Below are 26,541 nucleotides of genomic sequence, written 5' to 3'. Positions count from 1 at the left end.
ATACATGAGGTTCTCAAGGATTGTATTGCATCATATCAATACACTTTGCATGGATGACTTGTTGACCTCATTTTTCATTCATGATAACCTTCATCCCTATATTTTCTCTATAATAAAGTGGTTACAAATCCTTTACTATTTTATCATGCATGTATCTTTCTCCATCCCTAAGCATTGACATTTTTCAAAGACTATCATTATTACAAGGGCTATCAAAAAGGTTGATTTTAATGAAATATTGTAGAGTATATGCCTTGTTCTTAGGTGACTAAGAGGTCATCTTTAATTCACTGCTATCATGGATTCCTATGGTATTTAGACTGACTTTGTGCTATAACTGCTCTTTTGTTGGCAATTTTGATTGGTGATTGTCCTTGATCTTAGATTCTGATGTTGTCATTGCTCCATCTTTCCCAAACTTTTGTTATGACTGTGTATGTCATATGGACTATGTATGTTGCATTATTTGACTATCAAAACACTGTATCAACTATATTCTCAAGTTTTAACACTTCCATTTTTCCCTTTTATTGTTAGGACTATATATGCCTTCCTTTTAGACCTATACTCTGTTGTTCACAACCTCTGCCATCCATGCTTGGTATTAATGGAACTTTGTCATTGAACTCATATATCTATGGTGTTGCACTATTTACTTTTGCTATGAATAATTGAATGCATCTATATTTTGATGTAATGGTCTTTGATCTTAGTGTCAAAACCCTATTTACCTATCAAAATGACAGTGAACTCCTTTGTTTTGATACCTATGTTTTGCCTTCATGACAGTGAAAAAAACAACTTGTTTCTTCTCAATGGATGTCTTAACAGTGTAAAGGATTATCCACCTTTAACATAACATCTACTCATCATGACTCCTCTCGATCTACTCATTGTGTTGTTGATCATGACTAGTATAAGCTCATTCATGATTTCATTTCATATTATAGTCTAGCAGTTTCCTAACCTCCTTCAAACTCTATCCTTGTATTTGCAAACTCTTAAGCTTTTTGGGACTATCTATTTGGATAAGATCCTCGCTGTCATGGTTGATCCTTCTATCCTTTGAATTGTGATTTAAAACTAGGGACCTTATTGAATATCATATGCTCTAAAATGCTATAACAGTGGTTGTAAATTCATAGTGCCTTTTGTATGATCTAAATACTCCTTGTCTGTATTTTTCATTGCATTTTAGCATCTCACTATCATTTTTAATGTCATTCTTTGATTTTTTGGCCATAATATTTAATGGTAACCTTCCTTATTGGTTGTCTTGAAGAAGCATTGTCTTTCATGGTACTTGTGTTCCTCTGACTTTGGCTTGAAGAGTCTCCTATAGCATATGAACCTTCTCTATTTAATGGCATTGCTCAGATAGTTATCTCAAGTCATAACTAACTCTTGAAGGGTTCATAACTGCACTAAGACTGCTAGAACTACTTCAAAATCCCTCCACTTTGTTAGGCCTTGAAATGATGTTTAAATTATTCAATAAAGTGATGAATTAAACCCCTTTAGTGGTTGCATGATAGAGTCTAACTGTTCATATGAACTTCAAGAAGTAAAAATGGTTGGAACTCATTTTAAGTAAACAAAACTTGTTTACCTATTTGGCACTTTCAACTCATATTAAGATATCATTATAGATTCTAAGAATACTCTTTGATGGCTCATGACAGTGATATAACTACTACATAAATAAATTTCAAGGCCCTCTTATGCTTTTGAATTGATTCATGATGATGCAACTGAGCATTAAAGTATTTGCATGATATTTTGATTGATCACTGAGCTTTCTAGTATACCTTCAACTAGGCTATTGACTGATCAAAACTCTTGGATCCCACTATTACTCTATTTTAGACTTGCTTTGGGTGGGAATATTGGCTACTACAAGGTCATTTTGTTTATCCTTCATCATACTGTGACTTATTTTCTCATTGTTCTTCCTCATCATTAAAGCTTTCTCTATTTATTTTGCTTCTCTTGTTGATCATTGTCATGGCCTTTGTCCTAACAAGGTTTCAAACAAATCTTGAGCTATTGCTATCATTCTACTATGACTGCTATAATAGTCCAAGGAAAGCCTGCAACTACTCCTTGGTCACTATGTCTGAATGTAAATGCTCTATCTTCATTAGGCATAAATATCATTGTTTTGTCCTCATGCAACCTTATTTCCAGCTCACTGCTTTTTTTTAAATCTTTCATTGCACTTTTCTAAGATTTCAAATGACTGTATTTTCTGGGTTTGTGGCATCTTTTGCCTGGCCTTGCACGTCCTATCATTGAACTACCCTATTAACAACCCCCATGTTCATTTGTTTCTCTGAGAATTCTCATTATATAGTGATTGTCTTTGCGATGTGGATTATGAGGTTGTAGCATTTGATCTCTTTTGGTAATAGTATTGTTACTATTCTAACATAGTCTTTCATTTTTAGTGTTTTGTCTTCGGCAGAGACTGTTCTTATTTTCTATTTGATAGCTTGTACAATATTTTGTGACTGATTCTAGATTGTGTTTGTGCCTTGAAACTGAAACCTTGAAGATGTTTGTTGAAGGTGTTGTACTTAAGTCTATCAACTCACTATAATAGAAGTCTCAAAAGATGCAAGGTTGTTCCTTACTATTCCTTGGGTTCTTATGAATGCAACCTTGCCATTTCTTTGTGTGTGATTTTTAATGACCAAGAACAAGATCTATAGCTTTAATCACTGCTCTATAGGTGTTCTTGAGGTCTGAAATCATACTTCAAGATGCTTTTTTCATGGTGCATGCATAGTGTTGCTCTGTCTTTATTGTGGTTTGATAGTGATTTTGTTCTTATCCTCTAACCAATCCTTCAATCTCAACCCTTCAATCTAGATCCCTTATCTCTCTTGTTGCACTTTTTCCATCCGGATCATATACATGTAGCTTCTTTATTATTCAACAAATCATTTTGTAAAATCAAATCTTGTTGAAAGAGGATCATATTTTATATTTATATTGAAGAGTTTTCCAAATAGTAAAGTCATTATAATTTATAATTGTCGATCTTCTTGGCATTGGTAGTCAGAAATATGAAATGAAACTTTAATTGTTTTGCATGTAATTATGACCTGGACGTGCTTGTTTCTTCTGTTGCTTGTCAATTATGAAATATATTCATTTTCAGCTAAATTAGTTACAGTTTATTTCTTTTTACTTGTTTTTGCTCTGTTTGTTTAAACTTAAAATATATATTTAGAACTTGCGTCGTGTATGAACAATTTTGCATCCCAACAGGAAATTACATGTACCATATATTTAATTGGATCATGAAAGTTAAATTATTTTGTGCATAATTATGACCTGGACCTGCTCGTTTTCCCTCTTGCTTGGCAATTACAAATTTTCAGCTCAATTAGTTACATCATTTTCCTTATTACTCACTATTTATTGAAAGTAAATGCTTAGAATATGCTTCTTGTATCAATCAGCAGGTAATGACATATACGAAATGCTATTCTTCCATGCAGGATTTGTTTAAATTTAATCTCAATTATTGGTTGATTGTTGTTAAACAAAAGTGTAATTAGAGGCTTGGGTTTACTTGTTTCCCTTTCCATTGGTTGAATAGGGAATCTTCTTAAGCGTATTTCTTCAAAGCCAAAATAGGTGAAACAAAGAAGATCATGTCACAGGATTCAACCATGACTACCCCCAATACCAATGTTGCAGGCAACAGAATTAAGGATTCACACCCTCCTCATCCACCTTTGAATGAAAGAATTCTTTCATCCATGTCTCGGAGGTCTGTTGTTGCACATCCTTGGCATGATCTTGAGATTGGTAAGGTTCATCTGCTTTTTTCTCAGTTTTGTTTATACGAACATCTAATTAATACTCTAGGTGAGATATTTGCACATTAAGATGTTTGCATATACAATCTTATTTTAGTAGCATTCAATTATAGAATGATGTTGGATGGTGTGGATAATGTCACAGTTGTGTATGCTAATGATAACTCAATGTTTGTCTGCTATAATTCATATGTATGAATAAGTTGAAGGGTGGGAGTATTTACACTGCATGTGTACCATTATCTTCTAATGGTAAACACTTTGGTTGCCAATATGGACTTTGCATTAGAACAATTAAGAATATAGTGAGGGTACAATCCAAACATAGTCATGGTCATTATCATTCTCTCACCGAATGAGCGGTCATGGCTGCCATCAGAAGAGTCCCACCCAGGAAACATCTAACATCCACCTAGGAAACATCCGATGGGGATGTTGTATGCCCGACGGTATTCTCTTGTCGGATGAGTGGTCATGGCCGTCGTCAGAAGATTCCTGGGTGTCGTCGGAATTCCAACACCAGTCAACGAAACACCCGACGAGGATATTGTATGTCCGACAGCATTCTCTCATCAGACGGGTGTCAGAATTCCAACGTCCACCCAGGAAACATCCAATGAGAATTTTGTATGCCCGATGACATTCTCTTGTCGAATGAGCAGTAGTGGCCGCCATCGGAAGAGTCTCGGGTGCCGTCAGAATTTGTTGTATGACCAATGACATTCTCTCATTGGATGAGCAGTCATGGTCATCGTCGAAAGAGTCTCGGGTGTCGTCAAAATTTGTTGTATGACCAACGGTATTCTCTCGCTGGATGAGCGGTCATGGCCATCATCAGAAGAGTCCTGGGTGTTGTCGGAATTCTGACATTGGCGAGCACCGTCGGAATGTCCGGCTACAAGTTTTTGATGGATGCATTTGTTAGTTGTCCGACGAAAAATAGTCGGAATTGAGCCCAAATCAATTGAGCCAATCCAATAAAGAATATGAATAGAAGAAAAAGACAAATTTTGATGATTTCTTGGAATGAGTTTGTTCCTCATTAAATATCTTGTGGGATTGAAGAATTGCATCCTTGGATTGGGAATAGACATACCTATCCCTAAATCACATCTTTTTCTTATGATGGTCTTTTGTTTATATGACCGGGGTCATTACACAACGATAATAATGGATGGATGCTTTTTATTAAAATAGCAACAAGAATAAGGGTGTTGACCCTTAATACAACAACCCTCGAGGAGTAAGAGATACAACAAACATGGGATCAAGCCCCCGAAAAAAACAAGATCGGACAAGCGAAAAGGAAAAAAGCCTATCAAATCGGCAACTACCCAAACCTACCTCAATGAAGGGGGAAACACATGAGCCTTGATAAGGAGGAGTTTGGGGGAGGGGGGAGGACTTCCCCTTCTGCTTGCGGACAACCATAATCCAAGTGATACTATCATTAGGACCATCAAGAGAGAGGTCTAGTGGGGAGGACCTTGTAGGGTTACAATCAATAGCACCAAAGTGTTGTTGCAGAGCAACAAAGGGCTACTGCAGAACCACAATAGGTTGTTGCAGAGGAACAACATCAAGAGAAGAAACAACAACAACAACAACAGTAGGAGAACGGGGCAGCAAAATTGGAGGAACGAGAGTTGAATACATAGGGATGGAAAAGGCTACAACAGTGACATCGACAACAGTAGTAAGAGGCACATCATCATCCTCTTGAGAGGAGCCAACCAAGTCAAAATTAGAAGTAAAGATAGTCAAGTGATTAGTTGTAGCATCCTTCCACGAAGTAGCAGCACCCTTGTGATGCGAAATAGTGCAATCTAAAGCCAAATGACCCATAGAGAAGCACTTTCGGTAGTGGAAGGGGAGGCCCTCGAAATCCGGATGGATGTTATGGTGGTGATACCGATAATGATTTGTCTTCATATATGATTGATGCATATAAGCATTCTTCATGACATGCTGCTACAATATCTATGCTTTTGTGTGGCATTGATATTATGATTCTTGAGTATTGCTATATCCATGTTATCATACTTCCTTCATGTTACCTTGATGATGACAAGATACCATCTTATGGACATATCAAATTACGGATTTACTGCTTGTTATTTTGATCACATTGGTTTCATTGTAATTGATTATAAGTTCATGATCTATGTGTATAAGATGGGTTGTTAGCAAGGTCGTCATACTTGACATCATGTTGGCTCAATATATTGTATGATTGATATTGATGAAATCAAATAGTCTTAGTCTTCATTCCTTGATCATGAGAATGGGTGGATATCATGTCAAACCTCTTGTGTTGTATTTACTCGTGCATCATTATCTTGGTTCTTGATAGGAAAATCGTTAAGTCTTATGAACAAGATGTTTTCCTTCAATATGATCTTGATGCTACAATTTTTATTGATATGCAAATCTAACTGCTTGAGCTACTAATTACTTGTACAATTCTTATATCTACCCGTTAACTACTTGAAAGTGTCTAAGACTTGTTGCACCTGGACCACACATGTATTTGATGCTAGATGGGTTTTCATGTATAGGATGGGGACATCACAATATCTAGAACCAAGTTCTGAAAGCTTCTAAAGGATGATACAATGGAAGTGAAAAAAGTAGAAATTAAATATGGACAAACATTGCCATTCAACAAAGCTGAGAACACTCCTTTCCTAATGAGCTACCTGAAGTTCCAAATGAAATATAATTATTGTTTTCCAATTGTGGTACTAGGGAGAGACCTAGGTATGTAGAGTAGAGCGAAATTCCATGTTAACCAAGGTGAAGACTATGCAGTGGAGGTGGTAAGGTCAAGTGGTGAGGTCTTTGAGATAGTTCCTCTTCTAGACTAGAATGGACTAGATGATTATAGTATCAACATGAACTTTTAATGTTATATACAATTTGTTATTACCTGTAGTATATAGGTGAATGTTTGAAAGTTATAGTTGGCTAGTAAGATATAATATCAAGTGTATAAAATTCAAGTTAGGCTAGGGGATGTCAATACTTTTTTTGTAGCTTAATATGTTGGCCTTATGTGGTCTAATACTATGATTTGGTTAAATCATATTTAATTTTTAAAAATTTTTACAAATATATTTGTTGCCCTAAAGTATGGCGTAGCTTTGTTTTAACAAATCAATTTTTTTTCCTAAAGTGTAACACAACTCTAGACTTTCACTCTACTTCACTTGATCTTATCCATCTTTTTCATAAAAAACTAATGATCTTCCTTAATCTTCTTCAAGCCCACATTTAACTCCCTTTTTTATGATTTTTCGAATATGACAACTCTTACACACCTTACGTGTTATTGTATGAAAAAAAAAAGAATAAATAAAGAAACATATATAAAAACAAATCCTACTTCAAGTCCTATTACTACCTCTCATTGAACAAACAAGGGAAACAAATTCAAATAGAAAACCAAAAATCAATACAAACCTTGTGTGATTGGATGTGCTCTTAAACAAAACAAATGGAGATGGTATTCATTTGGTAGGGTATTCATTTACAAATTCTGTTTTTTTAGACTGCACCAATTTTTCATATTTTTTCTTGTGTTCCCTGTTCATTCCAATGTCTTTTAGCGATCTCTTGGTTGCTTTACATTCTTCATCATACCACGGATTTGTTGGAAAAGTGTTTGCAACCCCCTGCTTGGGGTGAGACCTTTTGCATGCACTTAGTGTCTTATGAATCATCGGGATTAGCAAACTGTTGTGAATGTGGACACTCATCCCATCGATTGCTTTATCCTCTATGTTATTAGTTAGATCATTGAAATGTTGCTTAAGGGCAGTGCTAAAGATTTCTCTATTCTCTTGATTTATGATGACTTTACCCTTGGGAAGGGTCTTCTTTTGCATGTTTTGGGCTCCTTTATTGTGTTGGCTGCTTGGAGAAATGCTTAGTTTAACACGAAGAGGTAAATGATCAGATTTCATCTCAATAGGGATGTCCCCAATATCAAACTCCAGCACTCTAGATATAAAACTCTAGGAGCAAATCACATAGTCTACCACACTTTGACCATTATGAGTTTTGCACGTAATACCCCCTGACCTTGACCAAACTCTCATGCCATTGCATATAACCATGTCAAACAAACTACAAAGCCCCAATAATTCTGCCCCAAACTGATTTGCATTGCCAATACCATCTTGTGAAGTTCTTTCCCAATATTGACCACCACCTTCCTCCAACCATAGAGGGTTGTTTTCCTCTCTTTCTTCATTGTTCAACTGGAGGGATTGATTATTAGTTGTTCTTGCATTAGCACAATGTCTCCAAGTGTGCTAAAAATATAGATCTTTTTTTAATGAAGCATATGGATCTTCGTTGTCTAAATTCATTTTCCCATAAAACTTTGAATTTTTCGGAGCAAAGTAGCAAGCAGCCAATCTAAAAGTTACCCCATTTTCTGTGATTTGCAGCCATATGTATTGTTTATCTGCATCTTCTTTTTCAATTCTTACTATTCCATGCCACTTCTCATCTATTAGAACCGTAACCCCCCCATGACCTTTGCCTATATCGCTTCCTTTGTTCCATACTAATACTTTTTTATAGCCTTAGAAATTTGAAATTTGGCAACCATCATGTTCATGTGTTTCTGTAAGAATGATAATGTCTTTTCCTTTTGCTTTGGGCCCCTATCCAAGTCCTCTTCTCCATGGATATCCTCTGCAATTCCAATTTGCAATATGTAAGTATGCTTGTGGGGCCCCTAATCCCTATTTCTTGTTTGAAAAACAATCATTGATTAAGGCTTTCCCGTTTTTCAGCCATGCCCACTTTCCCTCATTTCTTGCAACTTTCACTTTCTCTCATTCTTTCATTTGTTCTTCCTGTTGGTCAAAGGTCAAATCTTCATCTAAATAAATGTGTGTACTTTTAAGTAGCCCTCTGTTTTTTAGAATCATATTCTTAGCTTCTAAGTTTTTCAAGGTGACTCTAGCATGTCTATCTCTTCCTCCATCTAACGTCTTTCCAATCTTGTTTGCTTGTTGGATATGTCATGTCCACTTCAACTTGTCTTTAAGAAAGTCTCTTGCAAGAATGTCGGTTCTCTCTTTCTCCCCGAAATCCCTCAAACCTTTAATTATAAGATTTGAAGCCTTGCTTTGTTTATCTTTTTCTTCCCTTATTTGTCTTTTGATTTGTCTTTGGATTATCTTTATTTGCATTAAGTCTTCTCCTCCCTCCATTTCTAGCTTCTTGTTTCCGACTAATTTTAGTTGGTCCATTTCATGTTTTAAAGTGACCAAATCTTGTTGTCCCCTCTCCATGTTATTTTGCAGATTTAAGATTTGTTCCTATAGTGTTTTATTTTCCTTCTCCAGCTTGCAATTGACCTCTATAACTGCTTTAACCCTACTGTCTTCATACATCCCCTTTGTTTCTAGGACTTCGAGTCTCTTTTTCATTCTCATGAGCTCCTCCACATATAACTCTGATGACCATGTTAGCGGTGTGTATGTGGGACTATAGAGTTTGTGAGACACCTTTTCAGTGGCCCTTTTGTTAGCAACAAGCTCTTTTATTTTTGCCATGATTCCTTCTATCATGCCCATATTTGATTCGATGTTCTCAAAGTCTCCCATTATTTTTCCTTTTCCTTTATCCTCGGTTTGGACAATTTGTTTTTCATTTTGAGATATCTTATTACATATCTTTGTATTACCATTAATCATCGTTGGTAGAATCATAGTAAATTTCTTCTTTTGTGTCTGTCTACATTTGAGAATCCCTTTATACTGTTTAACAGTTACAAATATCGGCTTTGCTCCCATGTTTACTGATCTCATTGGATGTCCTTGAGGGGATCTTGTTACCAAAGAATCCCAACTTCTTGTTAAACTTCCCCCTGGGACGGTAGGGTAAGAAGTAATCCCCCATTTGGCCATTTCAGGGAGTGATTCCATGCGTATTTTAATCCTTCTTGACCTAGAAAATTTAACAACTCTTGCAGTTGTATCAGAGGTTCCTTTGTCCCATTGTTCTTGTCCATTGTACATTCCATTCCTTCCAATCTGCTTGTGTTTGAAATTTGTAACCCTTCTACGGTAGAATCCTGACATGCTAGATGTGTGTTTTCCTCCCCACACTCTTGGTTACCTCCCATGAAAAGGTACGCTTTGTTTTATGAAGTGGATTTCACAATTTTGGGGGGTTTGCCAGTTTTGCTTTTTATTGCAGACAAAAGATAAAATAAACATTTTATTTTTTTTAAATCAGAGAGGAACAGTGAAAAGGTGAATGGAAACAATACTTATATATCACTATATGTCAACACAAAATTAATAGTTTGGTTAATTAATTCTCTTAAATGACACTAACTTATTGAAGTCTCATATATCAACACATAATAGATTGGTTCCATAAATCTTTTAAATCATACTCACTTGTGTTGGACTCCCATATGTCTACATAATTAATCAGTCAGTTCCAGTCAAATTTTGTTGCGTAACTAGGCATTTGTAAATACATACTTCTTGAAGTCATAAGAAACTTCCTCGCATGAAAATTGATACATCTAATCAAAGGTAATAGAAGCACAACACTAGTTGGAAAGAATTATATACTGTCACTGCTACAATCCATCAAAGATGAAACATTTTGGTGTATACAATTACATATCAAAATATTAGGTATTTTCTAGAATACGCTTACACTTGTGTCGTCAATAACAAACTAACGGTTCTATTATCTAATTTCATGAAATAACAAAGAAGATCAGAGCATCAAATCAACATAGTTGTCCTAACCCAATACAAGATCGCAATTAAATTTCATTGAAATGGCCGGCAAGAAATTCATTAGCAAGGCACTACAAATTACGATGATGCATTTTCTGGGAAGTAAATTGTTAGAAATTGTGGCTGGCTACCTCCATAAAAAAATTTGAAGAACCACCTCAAATATAGGTGCTCCTACAAAAAAGAATCATGTTTTAGTCCAACAAAAGGCTCTGATTGATCAGACAATTTACTCCACGCATGTTCGCTTTTGTCCATACAACACGCCTCGGGTGAAACTGTAACTACGGAAGACTGCTGAAGCTCTACAGATGATTTCTGAGAATCTCTATAGCTTCCTACCAATATTGTATCACCTCTACCATGCCATACGCCATCTTGGACATTATTTATTTCTAATGTCCTTGCTTCCTGTGCACAAAAGAAGATAAAGAATCACTGGAACTTCAAAAGCTACAATGAAGCAAATATGAGACACTGAAATTTGCAGTATACCTGACAGAGACTGCAGGACGAACACAATAGATGATGGATGCAGTCATCTAGTGCACTATCACTAACCTGCAAGAAAATGAATCGAGAAAATGTCACAGAAAAGTTAAATAATAAGCATGTACACGTGCTGCATTAAAAAATTATAATATGTGTCCACGCCACAATTCATGCATGTCAGTATATTAAAACATAATATATGCGCAGAGATTCTCGAGGAAATGAAAATGTGTTCCCTTTGTTAGCATTCATGCAACTATCATGTTTCTTATGATCCCTAGTTTTAAATTTATGAAAAATATTTATCATTACCTTGATGTTGAATCGCCTTCGCATTTCTGTACGGAAATAACCAGCATATGCAGCCATTGAAAGCGTGATAATGATAGCAACGTACAGAAAGGTGTGCACTTTGGTCACTCCAAAGGCAATAAAATTGGCAAGCGCAAATAAACCAGAAAGGAAATGGGCTGTACCCTGAACAGATAAACTGTTGTATCAATAAATAAATAAAACATAGTACAAATTCAGCTTGCTTACATGCCTACTTAAGTTAGAGAAATAGCGTGCAAGTTAAACTAATATCAGAAAAGCCCGTGTTACCAGTACATCCCTATTAACTAGCTGCTTCAGGTGTGATCCATTCTGGATCCTGATCCTGGTTAGGTGCAGTCTGGGGTCACAATTTTGCCTATTGGAACCCAGGAGAGCCCATGCAGAAACCCAAATGAGTTTCAAAGAATGCATGACAAATCCAGCTGAAAGTGATGGGTTCTTAAACTTTTTTTTTTACTTTTTCTTTTATTGTTTTAACACATTTGACTTTGACTAACACTAATTAGAGTATTCTGAAGTATTTGAAAAACGAAAACAAAGTAGTTTACCAGATTGTGAATGCAGAAAACAAAAGTCTTCATTCTTGCTGAATTTTATCCTTGCTTGCCCTCACACAAATAAAGCTAAAGATTGACTGGTGAAGGTTCCGAAGTGATTGATTTTCTATTTCTACATGTGTGGAGGAGACCATTTGCTACCAAAGTGACCGTAGAGGAAGATTTTTGCAAAAGATGTGGGTTTTTTTATTTTCTTTTTTCTGTATTTTTGTTTTACAAATGCAGCCACACCTGAAGAACAGCCTATGGCCTTTACACACAAGATATCAAAGCAACCATTGGAAATGGCACGTCACATTAAGTCTCAAGAGATTGCCAATCAACACATTGCAAAATGGATTTATGCAAATGGATTGACTTTCATTATTGTCCATTCACCATATTGACAATAAATGGTGGAACTATTAATGTATCTCCAAAAGGGTACAAAGTCCTAGTTTTTGAGAAAATGCATAGCACCTTAATTAAAAAGGAGGTAAAGTTTGCAAAGGATTCATTGAAGCCCATAAAGGTTTCATGGGCTCAGATAAGGGTATCTATCATTTTCTAAGGATGGAAGAAAGCAAAAAATCGACTATTGATCAATGTCATTGCAATGTCCCCTAAAGAAGCAATGTTGTTGAAGGCAGTGAACTGTGAAGGGGAGGTGAAAGATGGTGCATTTATTGCTAATATCCTCATGACAGCAGTTGAGGTAGTAGTAGTGGGGCCTCAAAACATTCTTCAAATTGAATGGACAATGCCAAAAATTGTAGAATAGCCAATTTATTAGTTGAATAGCATTATTCACATCTTTGGGACACCTTTTGTTGCCCACCCCCTCAACCTTATGCACCAAATGTTGCCACTAAAATTGATTGGATCTAACAAGTATATGTCAAGGCTGAAAAGATCGTTCATCACCAGCCACCAAGTCACGGGGCATATTTAGAACTTTCTCGAAATTGGAGTTGCTAAAGGAAGCAATGATATTTATCTTAACATTTATGTTTTGCTTAGTTAAACAAAAATTGAGTTAAATGTTTTTTTCTTTCACTTTTTTTTTTTTTTATTTACATACATAGCTTCAGGAATCAATTGTGTGAATTTTTTTGCTCGATGTTTTGGATCAAACTCCATGATCCATCATCACAAATAAGAAACATCAAACAAAAAAATTCACACAGTTGATTCCTGAAGCTATGTATGTTAACACTATGGACTGAAAATCATATATCTACAATTTATTTTTTGATGGATTGTGGAGTTTGATCCAAAACGTCGAGCAAAAAAATTCACACGGTTCTTGAAGCTATGTATGTTAACACTATGGACTGTGGAAATCATTTATCTACAATTCATTTTTATTGTTCAATAGGTTGCTAAGACCTATTTTGCCTCCAATACAATAATCTTAAGACAACTTGTGCAGGTTCAAGAACTACTTTCTAACATGGCCATCAACCAAAATTCATTGATATGGAAGCAATCTAACATTGAATGGGTAAAAAGTATAACACAAATGACCTAAATGACATTTGACAGGATTGTGTCAAATATCTCTTTAATTTCACCAAACCCGTTTTGAATATAATCCATTTTACCAACATGGCTAGGCCTTATTTGGAAGAGATATATGATAACATCAACTCAATAATGGAAAATATGAACTCCATCATAAATGAGAAAAAATAAGATTCAAAAGTAACTTTCTTCAAACAATTAAATGATCACACCACCACACCCTCTTGTCTCTGCATTTAATCTCAAATATTATAGTGTTGAGATCAGTTATGCATCAATAAGGCTTGCCCCATATTGAGATTTGAAAGTCAATGAAAAGTACAAGTCAACAATTTCCGCTCTCCATTTATCCTGATTTGCAAGATGCAACTAAGATTGAGTTCATGGAGTTTGTGCACTCCAATGACTTTAGTATGGAACAAAATGACCACCCCACCACATCTTCTAGCCTTTGCATCCAGTCCAAATATTGTAGTGCTGAGATCCTTTATGTGTTCATAAGAGTTGCCATATATAGAGATTTAAAAGTCAACTAAGAGTGCAAAGCAGCAATTTTAGGCTCCTGATTTGTGAGATACAATTAAGATAAAGTCCATGGATTTTGTACACTCCAATGACTTGAGTATTGATGCTCTTGACATGTTTATGGTTGATTATCATAGTTGACCATTCGCACACTTACAACCTCTTGCAATCAAAATTTTAATGCAAGTTTTGTTGAAATGATAAACTATATACATATATATGTATATGTACACACACATACAAAGTTTTATTTATAATTTAAATTTCTTATTTTATAACACTCACTCTCTAATTTTGTCTTATTAGGTTGCTAGTTCATTTAAATCTACGAGGAATTGGAGCACATAATCTACCATCCACTCTGCCAAGCACAACCAATTCCAACTAGTGTCTCCTTTCACACAAACATAGTGGCTACAAGGAATGGGATATCAAGTCAAGCCAAAGCATACTAAGTTAAATGCTTTCACTTCCCAACTTGCTACACATGGTGTTACAAATGAGCTAGCTAGCAAGCATGAGACTGTGAATGGGACTGTTTTTTATTCTTTGTAATGTCCCCTTTTGGGATATACCTAATTTTGGCCAAAAAATAACAAATCCAACAATACAATTTATTTCCAAGAGTATTCTTCACTAGATTATACATTGGTAATTGAATTTAGAAAAAAAAACTATTAACATCAAACAAATGATAATGAAGTTTCCTAGTGTAAACATGCACACTATAGCTTCAACCATATTAGAAACTTGAGTGGAAAGCACCATAGGATGACAAGAAACTATCCTCCACAATTAATCCCAAGGGCGCTGAACAACCAACCAAGTCAATCCGACCCTTTGGCCCACAAGCAACCAACTCAATGGGTGTCTACTCAATTGAGGAGAACCATACTCCTACATCTCCCTATTATGTTTCCTTGTTAGTTTCTAATATGATTGCTTTATTAAAATCCAATGAATTATTACTGTAGACGTATAAATCTGACTACTTTCCTAAATAAATATTTAATATTTATTTTAACTCCATTCCTCTTATTAATTAAATTCAAGCCATGAAGGTTGCCCTAGGAGGTAAGGATTAAGGTTAGGTTAGGGTTATCCAATGGATAAAGCTTTTACCCAAGGGGTAAACTCTTGTGCAAGGGTTAATAGGATAACCAAGGTTAAAGCTATGAATGCTTGATGAGACCCTTGGGTTAGCTGAGGGTTAAGTTAGAGAGAAAGTCTCTAACCATGCAAGAAGGTTGAGTTAACCATAAATGGTTATGTAAGAGCCTTTAATGGTTTGGAAGACTTTTAGAGGTTAGCCGCTCATTCTCTATATATCAACAACAAAAGTATCATTGGGGGCACTGTTAGAACAAGAAGATCCAACAGGCAAAGAACGGGCTATTTATTACATCAGCAAGACTTTGAACGGATATGAACTAAATTATACATTCATTGAGAAGGCTTGCTTAGCAGTGGTGTTCGTCTATCAACGTATATATCCATATCAACAAGTATCCATGACTGGGGGCAATATTCCTCTCGCTTTGGCATTCAGACAACAAACAAGGATCGCAGCATACTAAGGAAACCATTGTCAAAACTGCTCATCGGACTAGAAAACAGAATCATTATCTTTTCCCGCATACAATTACTAATCCTAAATCCTTGATGGAATGGCAATGTAATTCAACAATAAATAAAATAAAGACTTCATAGGAGATTCCATAATAAAAAATAGACTTATCCCTATTGCATACTAATTAATTGTAAAATGTAAATTGCTGTTTTTTTTGGATTCAATTCCGATCTCAGAATCTCTGATCTGCTTTTTATTTTCTATTTTTCTGATTTACAATCAAATGTCCATTCTTTTCAATTTGATCCTTTCTTTGATGGTTGTCCAATCGATTTGCTCTTCCTCTTATATCTTCATGTGGAGGGGGTTACACCTCTTCACCCAACCGGTGCCTTGCAAAGGCTGCACCCCCTCAATCAATAGCTATTTAATCAATTCTGGTTGGCCCCTTCAATTTGCTGTTATAATTTTAGCTTTACTTTTGGTCAGCTTTGCAAGAAATCGCAATAACCCTACCTTTTGGGTCGGCCCTCTTAGGAAGAATTATTTCCTTGGACGTGGCTGATAATTCCCTTATTTAAGTCGGCCCCTAGTTAATTGCTTCTCAATTACTTTGGGTTGGCCTCCTATTAATTCCTGATGTTCAGGTTTATTATTAAAAGAGGCTGTGTTTTAAAAAGCTGTGATTTCAATCTATTAGAAGCTGTGATCAGTTGTATTTATTTGCAGTGGCATGACATTCTTTTAATATAACAAGACCTGCATTGTCTCTCATACGGATGGTGATGATGATATATGTAATGTCCCCTTTTTAGCGCAACATGATATGGGGTGTCGTTAGCCTATTCTGACACGGTCCCGAAGGCTAACAAGGACATTGGTGGGATCATGAAGTGTTTTGGCCTAGGTGTTTTCAGTTTCAGGCCAATCGGTGCTGCTCTGACAGGGTTTCTAGACACTTACTATTTATAGTAAGTTAGTCTCCAAGCAGTGACTTGAAATTTTTTGTGTTTCCCTGGTTGGCATAATTATCAGTAAAAAATATTTGAAGGCGACAATGATTTAAAGGGATTATCAACAATGTTTTAATATTTAACGATAAAGTGTAAAGTTAAATTAAATATTTAACTTTATCGTTATATTATAAGGTTGGGAATATAAAGTAATGTTTAAAATATTAAAAGTTCCCTTTAATGTGTACATTGTGGGAAATAATATTTTATTCTAAAATGTATTATCCCACATTTAGGAAATGAAGTGTTTGCATCCAGGAAGAAGATATAAATTGAGGTTGAGAGCTCTCTTTTGGGGTATGCTTGGATGAGATTAATGTTATGCTATTGGATTTCGTAGAGATCTGATTATTGGGCTTGGAGGACGGAATCCCTCTTTGCTAGCATTCTTTTCGTTGTTGAAAGACACAGTCAGGGGGATTAATGGTGTTTTCATTCAGGAAACACATTGGGCTTCATCTGGTGCTCTCGCATGAAGTTTTTACAGGGGTTTGAACATGCAGATTTGAAGATAGTGATTTTGCTACAGTACCGCGTGAATAGTGTTTTGCTACAGTACCGCGTGAATAGTAAAAAAGCTACAGTACCACGTGAATAGTAAAAAAGCTACAGTACCATGAATAGTGCTGCTATAGTGCATGAACGATGTTGGTATGAAGTTTACTTGTTTTTCCTGCTGATTAGAAGTTTGGAAGGCTACCATTACATCTACAGACCACTACAACATTCAATTCCAAGTTTTTTCTATCATATTTTCATAACTAAGCATTGTAATTGTTGAATACAAACCTGAATCATTATCGCAGCCCATAAGGCAGTTGAATGTGCACATTGATATTGCAAATCAGTATTTAACAACAAATAAGAAGTTTCGGGTTTTGCATATATTGTTGTATGTTTGTCAAGTGTTTGATAAAATGCCATGTTGATTATTAAGCAATTTAATTGATATCACAGAGTAGTTTGCAAGTCTCTTTCAAAATGAAAATAGGGGTGGTCATTTCAATATATTTGAAGACCCATATGATGTTGATGCCTAATCAGCAATGGCTAATTGTTGGCACTCAACATAATTATTTTTATTTTGACATACATCACAACATCCGAATTTCATACTTATAATTGTAGTATTTTTAATTTTTATGGTGATTTTGTTTATTATATGATGCTATGTGGTATTTTGAAATTAATTACTGCTGCAAATATGTGTATATATTTCTAATTTTATATGTTTTTGCATGGTCATACCCAAAACAACCCCATCCCCCAAAAAAAAATTTAACTAAGCCCACAAACCAAATCCCAAACTATTACCAAGATCAATGACTTAGGAAAACACAAATAGTATTCTGAAGATAGCACCAATTAACTCAGTGATATGGGCTAGAATAGCATATGCTGAAAATAAAGATGACGGAAGAAAGTGGTTGTATCATCTAGCAAAAATTAGTAAATATATGAAGGTGTACATACTTGCATTTGAATATGAGGCAGGTAAAAGTGAATAGTTAACAATAACAGAATAAGCCTATTCATATTCATGTCTGAAGTTTTTACTCATAAAACATCAATGAAGAAGATAAAAGCTTATAAAATATAATTGCTTAAAATACAAAATAAAATTTTGAAAAACAATTAAAAAATATACCTGAACAATACATGTCCCAAAACCAGCCCTTCGCATGTTCTTTCCAAATGTGGAGGATGGGCAACTGCAATAAACAATAAATTGTATCAGAAGTATATAGTTAAGTATTAATACAGAGTATAACGATAGATTTTTCAAGTAGCCAATAACACACCTCTAATTCCATTCACGTTGAATCCTGGAATGATGATAATTTCAAATAAATTAATTGTTAACAGATTTCCACACTTGTAAATCCTGCTCCAAGATTTTCAATTTGTAATTTTGCATTGCTTTTATGGGGATTCATGTCCATGTGGATGAAGTGGCAACAATGGAGACCAGGTTGTTTTAAAATTTGTGGAAATTCCTGCTCCAAGATTTTCAATTTGTAATTTTACATTGCTTTTATGGGGATTCATGTCCATGTGGATGAAGAGGTAACAATGGAGACCAGGTTGTTTTGAAAATTCAATCAAGTAAAACATCTACCATTTGACTCGTTTATTTAATAGGCCTCTCAAATGACCCCAGTCGTTAGATCAATGGTAAAAAAAGAATCTCCTTATCCTCTTTGGAGATTGGTAAAAAAAGAATCTCCGTATCCCCTTTGGAGATTGTTCAAAAGGACACTGTTTCCTGAGGTTTCTCGGCATCCCAAGTACCTAATATCAATAAGAGTCATTATGTAAATGTTGTCAAGAATGAGGTCTTACATTTTTTTCTTTCACCTTAATGGCCTTTCCCTTTTCTTTCAATGTCATTTGTTTATCTCTAGTTTTTTCTAGTAATTTCATTTTACCTTTATTTGCCTGTAAACAAAATAACATCTGGAGAAGGCACAAGAGAGGCTAAAGAGACTGAAGAGAGCAGTGGAAAGACTGAAGTCAGAGTGATAAGTCTATTGAGAAATTTTATGTGCTGAAATATGTCAATCAACATTGGTGGGGTTTCTAAATGAACATGCAACAAGTTGAGAACCACATTTCTAATCAGTTCAAAGAACTGGCTACAATTCTTCAAGGATTTAAAAAATTGCTTGTTACATTTGAGATGAAAAGTCAGAAATAACATGGGCAGCCTCCAGCCCATAGGCTAAGCTTCTTTGATGAAGATGGCGATGAAATACAAAGAGTCTTTTGCATTTAATATTGTTAATAAAAACTGTGTTGATAAAGAAAAACATCGACGCAATTGTCATCCTCTTGCTTTTAAAGGATACTCTGGAATATTTTAATTTGTATATTTTGACACCAGTAGTCTTTCCTGTCTGTAAAAATCTATTCTAGTCTATCTGATTTTAGTAGTTTGCTATTAATAAATCTTTTTCAGAGGAATATCAATATTTAGTGCCTGGAGTTGATACTGTTGTCAACAGTCATTTCATAGTGTCTTATCAAATAATACATCAGCTTTGGTCATGTGGAAAATATGAATAAACACGTTCATTAAATCCAAGAAACAACTCTCACTCAGAGATTTCCATCTAATGCTAAATGCTTGAGGAAAGACTCGGTTAATTGGATAACATGCAACAATATTTTTCTACTTTGGAATAAACGAGAACAGAAAACAATATCCTGCTGTCTCACTTACCCACTGAATTGAAGCCAAAGATTGAAATGTACAAAATACAAGATTCAGAGAGAGAAACAGTGTAGATGAAATAGGAAAGCAAGGATAAAAAAGGGATCTTAGAGGAGCCCATGCTACAGGTCTGTGTTTCTTTCAACCTGTTATTCATCCAGCTCATGGAACTACCACACCAATGCTTATTAGATTGTAAATTCCCAATATATCCACGGCCCAAGATTATCACAAGCAAATGATTGAATTGGACTGAATAAGAAATCTCTTGAATGAAAGTCAGTGCTTTGAAAAATTGAATGTGTGTTTGTCAATCAGAATTTCCATACATCTGAATTCCCCTTTTGCAGGCATTTAGAACATCCAATTAAAATGTCTTATACATGAGTTACACATAAAAGCTCCTTAATCACTTTCTTCTCTTGGAAGAACATCAAAAGTGCCTTTTCCAATGTATTTATCATTTGTATCTGAAGAAGATCAGTCCCTGGTTTGAACAAAAGATTTGCCCCAACATGCCTATGGAGGAAACTTAGGCGATTTAAGAATCAAGAATCACAGATTAATGTAAAATTACTTCCAAATGGTAATCCCCCACATACCAAAGTCAGAGGTCATTTTAATTGCATGTCATACCAATGACTAGAAAATTCTGGCTGGAATGTCATTTGATTTCAACGGCACTGCAAATGAAACAGATAGAAAACAAAAACTACCCCAAAACCTTATGATTGTTGAGACAGAATTGATGAATTGCATTTTCAACTTAGAAGAATGTTCAAAATGGAAGAGCTAAATGAAATTATGAAACATAGTTAAATTTTATGCCTTTCCAAACAAAAATATAAGTGCCTTAAAATGGCTACAAAATAGATTGTGAGGCTAGTTCACATTTAACCTAGGCCATTTAATCCCATTGAATTTGATATGAACGAAATATCTGTCCCAATATGCCTATGGAGGAAATTTAGATGATTAAGAACCAAGAACCACAGACTAACATAAAATTACTTCTAAATGGCAATCCCCCACCTTCATATCCATTTCAAAGATCATTTTTATCGCACCAATGGCTGTAACATTCTGTCTGGAATGTCATTTGATTTCAACAGCATTTCAAATGAAACAGATAGAAATTCAAAACTATCCCAAACCCTAATGCTTGTAAAGACAGAATTGGCAAACTGCATGTTCAACTTTGAAATATGTTCAAAATAGAATGGCTAAATTAAACATGATTAAGTTTAATGCCTTTCCAAACAAAAAATATAAGTGCCTTAAAATGGCTGCAAAATAGATTGTGAAATTAATTAACTCTGAACCTAGGCAATTTAGTCCCAATGCACTGAAATGAGCCACAGATAATTGGTAGAGATTCAAAGTTCAAAGAGGGAGCTACTGCAACATTTCCCAATTTCCAAATGCAATATAAAATGGAACAGTTCACTAATTTCAACATTTTCACAAATTAAAAGAGTCTACTAGAAAAACATCTTATATGGAACTGCGTTTCTATTTACAAGTCCCTGTAAAAGAAATTGTTATTTCCCGCAAAAATCACAGTGCTTTCAACAGGCCAAAATACAAAAAGTTACAAATGTCATTGGCATAAGAATATTATTCAAATTTCAATGCCTCGGAAACTGAACACAAAGTCTCCTTCAGATTCCTAAATTGTAGTCCAATAACACAAAATGGTACAGGGCCATTGCTTTATGGTTTATCATGTGAACTAATGTTCAATGCTTTCATAGAGACCCCTTTAGGCTTTTCATGGAGATAGGGGATAGAAGGTGACAGGATATAACCTGCAACCTAGGAAAAATCAAAAGGAGCATGGCTATATATAAAAGAAAGTGGAAACCAAAAAAAATTACAAATTAAAGCATCTGAGTGTAGACAAGCTCAAAATGGATCACTTGGGCGTGTCCCCAAGGATGCATTCACATGGAAACATACTGAAACTAGGGTTAGTAATAATGGCTCAGTGTGCCACAGACAAAACCATGACACTCATTTAGGTTTAGTTTTACACTTATACTTTTTATTTATTCCCTGATCAAAACATATATGACCTGTGCATCTTTGGACTGGAGTTCTGGGCAATTCTCAAATTTTAAGCACGAGGAGGAAAGTTCTGTAGACTGAGTATTTCTCAAGTCAAATTTATAATTAAGATAAAAAGAATAGAATTAGTCTCCAAGCAATTTGGATCCTCTGTTGTGAAGAGCTCAATGCACTTTACTTTTTTTAATTTTAGCTGAGAGACCTAAATACTACAACGGCTTTATTTACACATTATGGGAGATAAAATATTTCATCCATGAGAATTTATTTTTCCTCTATATTACACTCACTTAAACTTTTGATGTGATGCACCATTCACTAGTGATATTTTAGTCTGTCTTCAGTGACTCCCATTTGCAGTCTATATTAAAAAAATTTAAGCAATTTGGATCCTCGGTAGTGAGAGCACAGAGTGTGCTTAATTTTTTTTCCATTCTTGCTAAGATACCTGAAGGCTGAAATAGCTTCACTTACAAGTTATGGAAGAAGTACTATATTTCATCCATGAGAATTTGTTTTTCCTTTCATTTGCATTCCCTCAAACTTTAGTCGTGATACAGAATCGAATATGGTAACCAAGAGCAGACTGATCACACTGAACATAGCTTAGAGACTAAAGGAGCCATAGCAAGCATGCTGTGTCGCAAGCCAAGCAAACATGTGACTAGGAACTCAACTAAGCAACTCGCAAAAATAAAGGAGATATATGAGAAGTTAAAAGCTGTTAAAAAGTTCCTCTCCCCATCATTTAAGTATCTAATTTTTTAGTTTTGGAGCATTCACAAGATTAAACATGATTTGTGTTGTGCAGCAAGGAAGAATAGTTGATGGTGCTACTGGGTGATATTCTCAAGTTTTGTGCGATTTTGTTTTAGTTTTGTCTGATATAATTTGCCCAGTTTATGGCCAACTTCTGAACTGAAAATGGACCTGCTGAGTCCAAATCCCAATACTATCAAGTCAAACCTAGTGCTTAATTTTTTCGGTTTTTGATAAGCCATCTAGAGACTAATAAACCAAAATTACTCTTTTGTCACATGTACATCTTATCCTAATGGGACAGGCACAGGACTTGAACACTAACCTTCACTATTGTAATCGCTCCACCTTACCACATCCATAAATGCTAAGATCATTAGAGACTAACAAGCTCCAGCTCCCTTCTTGTGGAAGTCCATCTTATCAAGGGGACTGAATCCCAACCTTTACTGTGGTACAACTCCATCTTCCTACATTTTTTTTTTGAAAGTCACAGGCCTCAGCTCCATTTTAGTGGGCTACACATCTTATCCTAAGGGGGCAGCGATAAGGCTTGAATCCTAACTTCTACTGTGCTAACAGACATTCTTCACCAGGTTAATAGCTCCACTTCACCACATTTTCTTTAGCTGGGTCGTTTCTGAGAATGACGAGACTTGCTACGTTAACAGCTCTATTTCACTACATTCTCTATTGTTAAGGCGCCTTACGACTAACATTTTGCAGTTCTCTTTTTGGGTATTGAACCCTAACCTTTTATATGAGATCGCTCCACATTACCACTCACCCAAGCCCACCAGACCACTGATTAATTTTAATGTAAGAGCCGTAAACAAAAAATGAAGAAAAGTCCGGAATACTGGGTCAAATGGTTGAGACAAAACATTGAATTAACGAAGAACCTATTTCAAGCACTGTTCAAGCTGATTATTTGATACAAGTATTTACAGGGGTTTGACATTATATACTACAAACTTATAAGAAAACAACTTCAGGTAAAAACCATATGTAATTTCCAGTTGACTTATCCGAAAAAAATGATTGACAAAGATAACTCTAGCCAATTACCCGATACCAAATGGAAACACAAGGGGAAAAAATTACCAGGTCGTTTCCAGCAAGATTTTGTGATCATCGCAGAAATCCATCAATCCACCTTCCCACATTCTCTGCACTCCACCACCACCTTCCCTGTCAGCCAACCTCGTAAACTCAAAAGATAAATGCTCGCTTTGCATAGCAACAGTCGCGCACAGAACATCAAAATCAAGCACTGCCATACCCTCGCCATGATCATCTACATCAAAACCCTCATGACCGCGGTCAGCCTGTCCATCCTTACACTTTTCCAGCCTCCCTTCCCTCAAATCATCATCTCCGAGATTTCCCCCTTCCATTTTTTCAGCCTTCAACCCCTTAACCTCCATATAATTATAAATTTCAAAAAAAAGAATTCCCTTTACACACCAAATTCCGACACTCAAAAAGAAAGAACCAAGACCAGAGCCGTGGAAAGCTTTAACTCCTTTAAAACTCCGTATTGAAAAGCATTCCGCAATGAACAACGGACGCAGAGAAATTTCCACAAATCACTGTTTTCTCTACGCAATGCCTCTGCAATCGGCTGTCTTGGAAATTTTTCGTCTGAAGAGGAAAAGAACAAATATTCACGGATGCCGTAAAAATGTTATGCAAATCTCTTTCAATGCCTCGATTCACACAATAAGAGCTTCAAAAACATCAACACAAACAGTCCGCCGGGGATTCGAACCACTTGTCTTGACTGTATTTCACCAAAATAAAAAATAAAACAGTGACTGTCCACGAACGACAAATAACTGCTCAGAATATTTTTCCATTGCCTCTATTTGTACAGTAAAAACTTCAGATACAGCAACACTAATAGCTCATCCGTATCCAAAGGCCTCTACCCTCAAAAGAGCCAAAATAAAAGAAATCTTCAACAAGAAAAGCACCGCCGACCTTCAAGAAAACCACATTTTCCCACCTGACAAGCAAAACTTCTCCACATCATGATCCTTTCCGTGAAGCAAGCTATAATCGTTATTTACAAAGTAATACACCGAAAATAGCAAGGCTGGCTCTGTAAAATCGATTTTCTCTATATAATCTACCATTCCATGGACGCTTTTCAAAGTTTTGCCTCAAAACAAAGCCTGACAAAAAATCCACCTGAAAGACCTTGAATTTCTTTGTCGAATCAGCTTCCGTACCATTTCCGTGACCGCTTTCCACGACTTCTAGCTTTGATTCAGCATCTGCAACGATTCTGAGGCCGGTTTGAACGATTTTTAGCTCAAATCCGAGAATTAAAATAGAAACAATTTTATCTTAAACACCTTGAACTAGTCGTTGAATCAGATTTTACAGCATTAATCTACTTAATTACCGAGGATTCATAGCTCCGCAGAACTGTGAACAAAAATGGATAAAATGAAGGACTAAATGATATCTCTCTGTTTTGCATAAAACTCGTAACAGAGCATTGTGCTGTTGCGTGTTAAACTTTTACGCACTATTTTTTATTTATTTAAAAATAAAATGTAAAAAATTAGGTTAAGCAAATATAAAGTTGGTAATTAGAACTTTTTGTTTTGTTTTTTCAGAAATTTTAAAGTGGTCAGTATTTATTATGTCAGCTTTTATTGGTGGTCCGTCAAATCTTTGGTAATAAAATAAATTTATTATTATTATCATTATGAAGGATTGTTGCTGGAGAAACAAACAAACAAAGAATCCATCATACATTGCTTTTTGTTTCCAGCTGTCATCTTAAAAGTGCTTTCCACTTCAATTTTAAATGGTGGTTTTTTGGTTTTGAGAAATTTCATAATAATTCTATTATTTTTAAAATATATTTATTTTATAAATTTTTAAGTAATAATTTTAGAGGAGTTCATTGTATATTTGTGCTCCCTCAACTACAAATTATAATTGTTCTTCGTTTTTTATATATTGCATTTTAATAACGTAATCAAGAAATATGTCATTGTCATTGTCAATTGTATTCAATCAATAAAATAAAATAAATTAATTAAAAGGACAAACCTTCTTTGATTAATATTTATTCTTTTTATTATTATTAATTTAGTGTGGACTTGATTATGACAATATATTTTATAGTTTTAAAATTATTTAAGTACTTCTTTTAGTTTACCATTTGATTGTGGTCAAAATTATCAAAGCATCAAATTTAGTAGATTAATTATTCTAAACATAATTATTTGTAACCATAAAAAATTTAACTTTGTCTTTTTATCTTTCTCTTTACATTTAGTTTTAATTTTGTAATAAATGTTAAGGAAGATTATTTATAATCACAATTATTTAATTTTAAAAAAATTACTTAAATCAATTAAATTTATAAACTATTTTCTTTTGTGTTAACATTTCATTCTTTTATAAATAACTCTTTAATTTTTAAAAAAATAAAAGATATAATATATTCATATATATAATGAATAAAATAATATTAACACTTTAAAATTAAAATATATATATATATATATATATATATATATATATATATATATATATATATATATATATATAGTTAGTAAACATGCATTCATTGTTGAAAATAAAAGTACACAAAATCTATTTAGAAGATCTATAGAAAATTTAAATAATAAACACAAATGTGCTAGGTCATAATTTCCAAAATATTAAATAGTTTTCGTGCAATTTAAAGACTAACAATCTTATCTAAAACAGGGATGAACATTTGAAAAATTTGAGTGCCAAGTCTATCCTCCAAACTTAGTGATGTCACATGTGCTCTTCACTTTTTCAGTGGGCGCTGCTTTATTCTTCCACCATTCATTTTTTGGGGAATTATTTAATAGCTAGGTAATGATTAATAATTAATAATTAAA

At 34.8% G+C, this 26,541-nt stretch overlaps 1 protein-coding gene across 3 annotated transcripts; it reads right to left on the bottom strand.

Annotated features, from left to right (window-relative positions):
- Positions 1 to 10,392: 10,392 nt before the first annotated feature.
- Positions 10,393 to 25,169, bottom strand: LOC131034650 (uncharacterized). Of its 3 annotated transcripts, XM_057966214.2 has the most exons (7): positions 25,056 to 25,169; positions 24,839 to 24,935; positions 23,750 to 24,653; positions 18,254 to 18,317; positions 11,414 to 11,578; positions 11,105 to 11,170; positions 10,393 to 11,020 (listed from the first exon to the last, which is right to left on the bottom strand). In XM_057966214.2, the coding sequence occupies exons 3-7, from the start codon at positions 24,070 to 24,072 to the stop codon at positions 10,784 to 10,786; spliced, it is 855 nt and encodes a 284-aa protein (XP_057822197.1). In that variant the 5' UTR covers positions 24,073 to 24,653; positions 24,839 to 24,935; positions 25,056 to 25,169; the 3' UTR covers positions 10,393 to 10,783. The 3 variants fall into 3 exon arrangements, with proteins under 3 accessions (XP_057822197.1, XP_059077825.1, XP_059077826.1); XM_059221842.1 differs by having other exon boundaries at positions 23,750 to 24,935; XM_059221843.1 differs by having other exon boundaries at positions 24,839 to 25,164.
- Between the last annotated feature and the right edge of the window lie 1,372 nt (positions 25,170 to 26,541).

This window comes from Cryptomeria japonica, chromosome 5 (assembly GCF_030272615.1).
Source record: "Cryptomeria japonica chromosome 5, Sugi_1.0, whole genome shotgun sequence".
In the NCBI taxonomy this organism is placed as follows: domain Eukaryota; kingdom Viridiplantae; phylum Streptophyta; class Pinopsida; order Cupressales; family Cupressaceae; genus Cryptomeria; species Cryptomeria japonica.
Note: the sequence above shows the minus strand (reverse complement) of the source record. Positions and strands in the feature narration are given on the sequence as shown.

Bases quoted from the DNA above. Each gene is read 5' to 3' on its own strand.
- LOC131034650 (XM_059221842.1), bottom strand. From the start codon at position 24,072: ATGGAGGTTAAGGGGTTGAAGGCTGAAAAAATGGAAGGGGGAAATCTC. The intron at 11,579-18,253 runs GTATATTTTTTA...TTATCTGTTCAG, and splicing joins TTGGGACATGTATTGTTCAG to GGTACAGCCCATTTCCTTTC. The intron at 11,171-11,413 runs GTAATGATAAAT...ATTTTCTTGCAG, and splicing joins GAAGGCGATTCAACATCAAG to GTTAGTGATAGTGCACTAGA.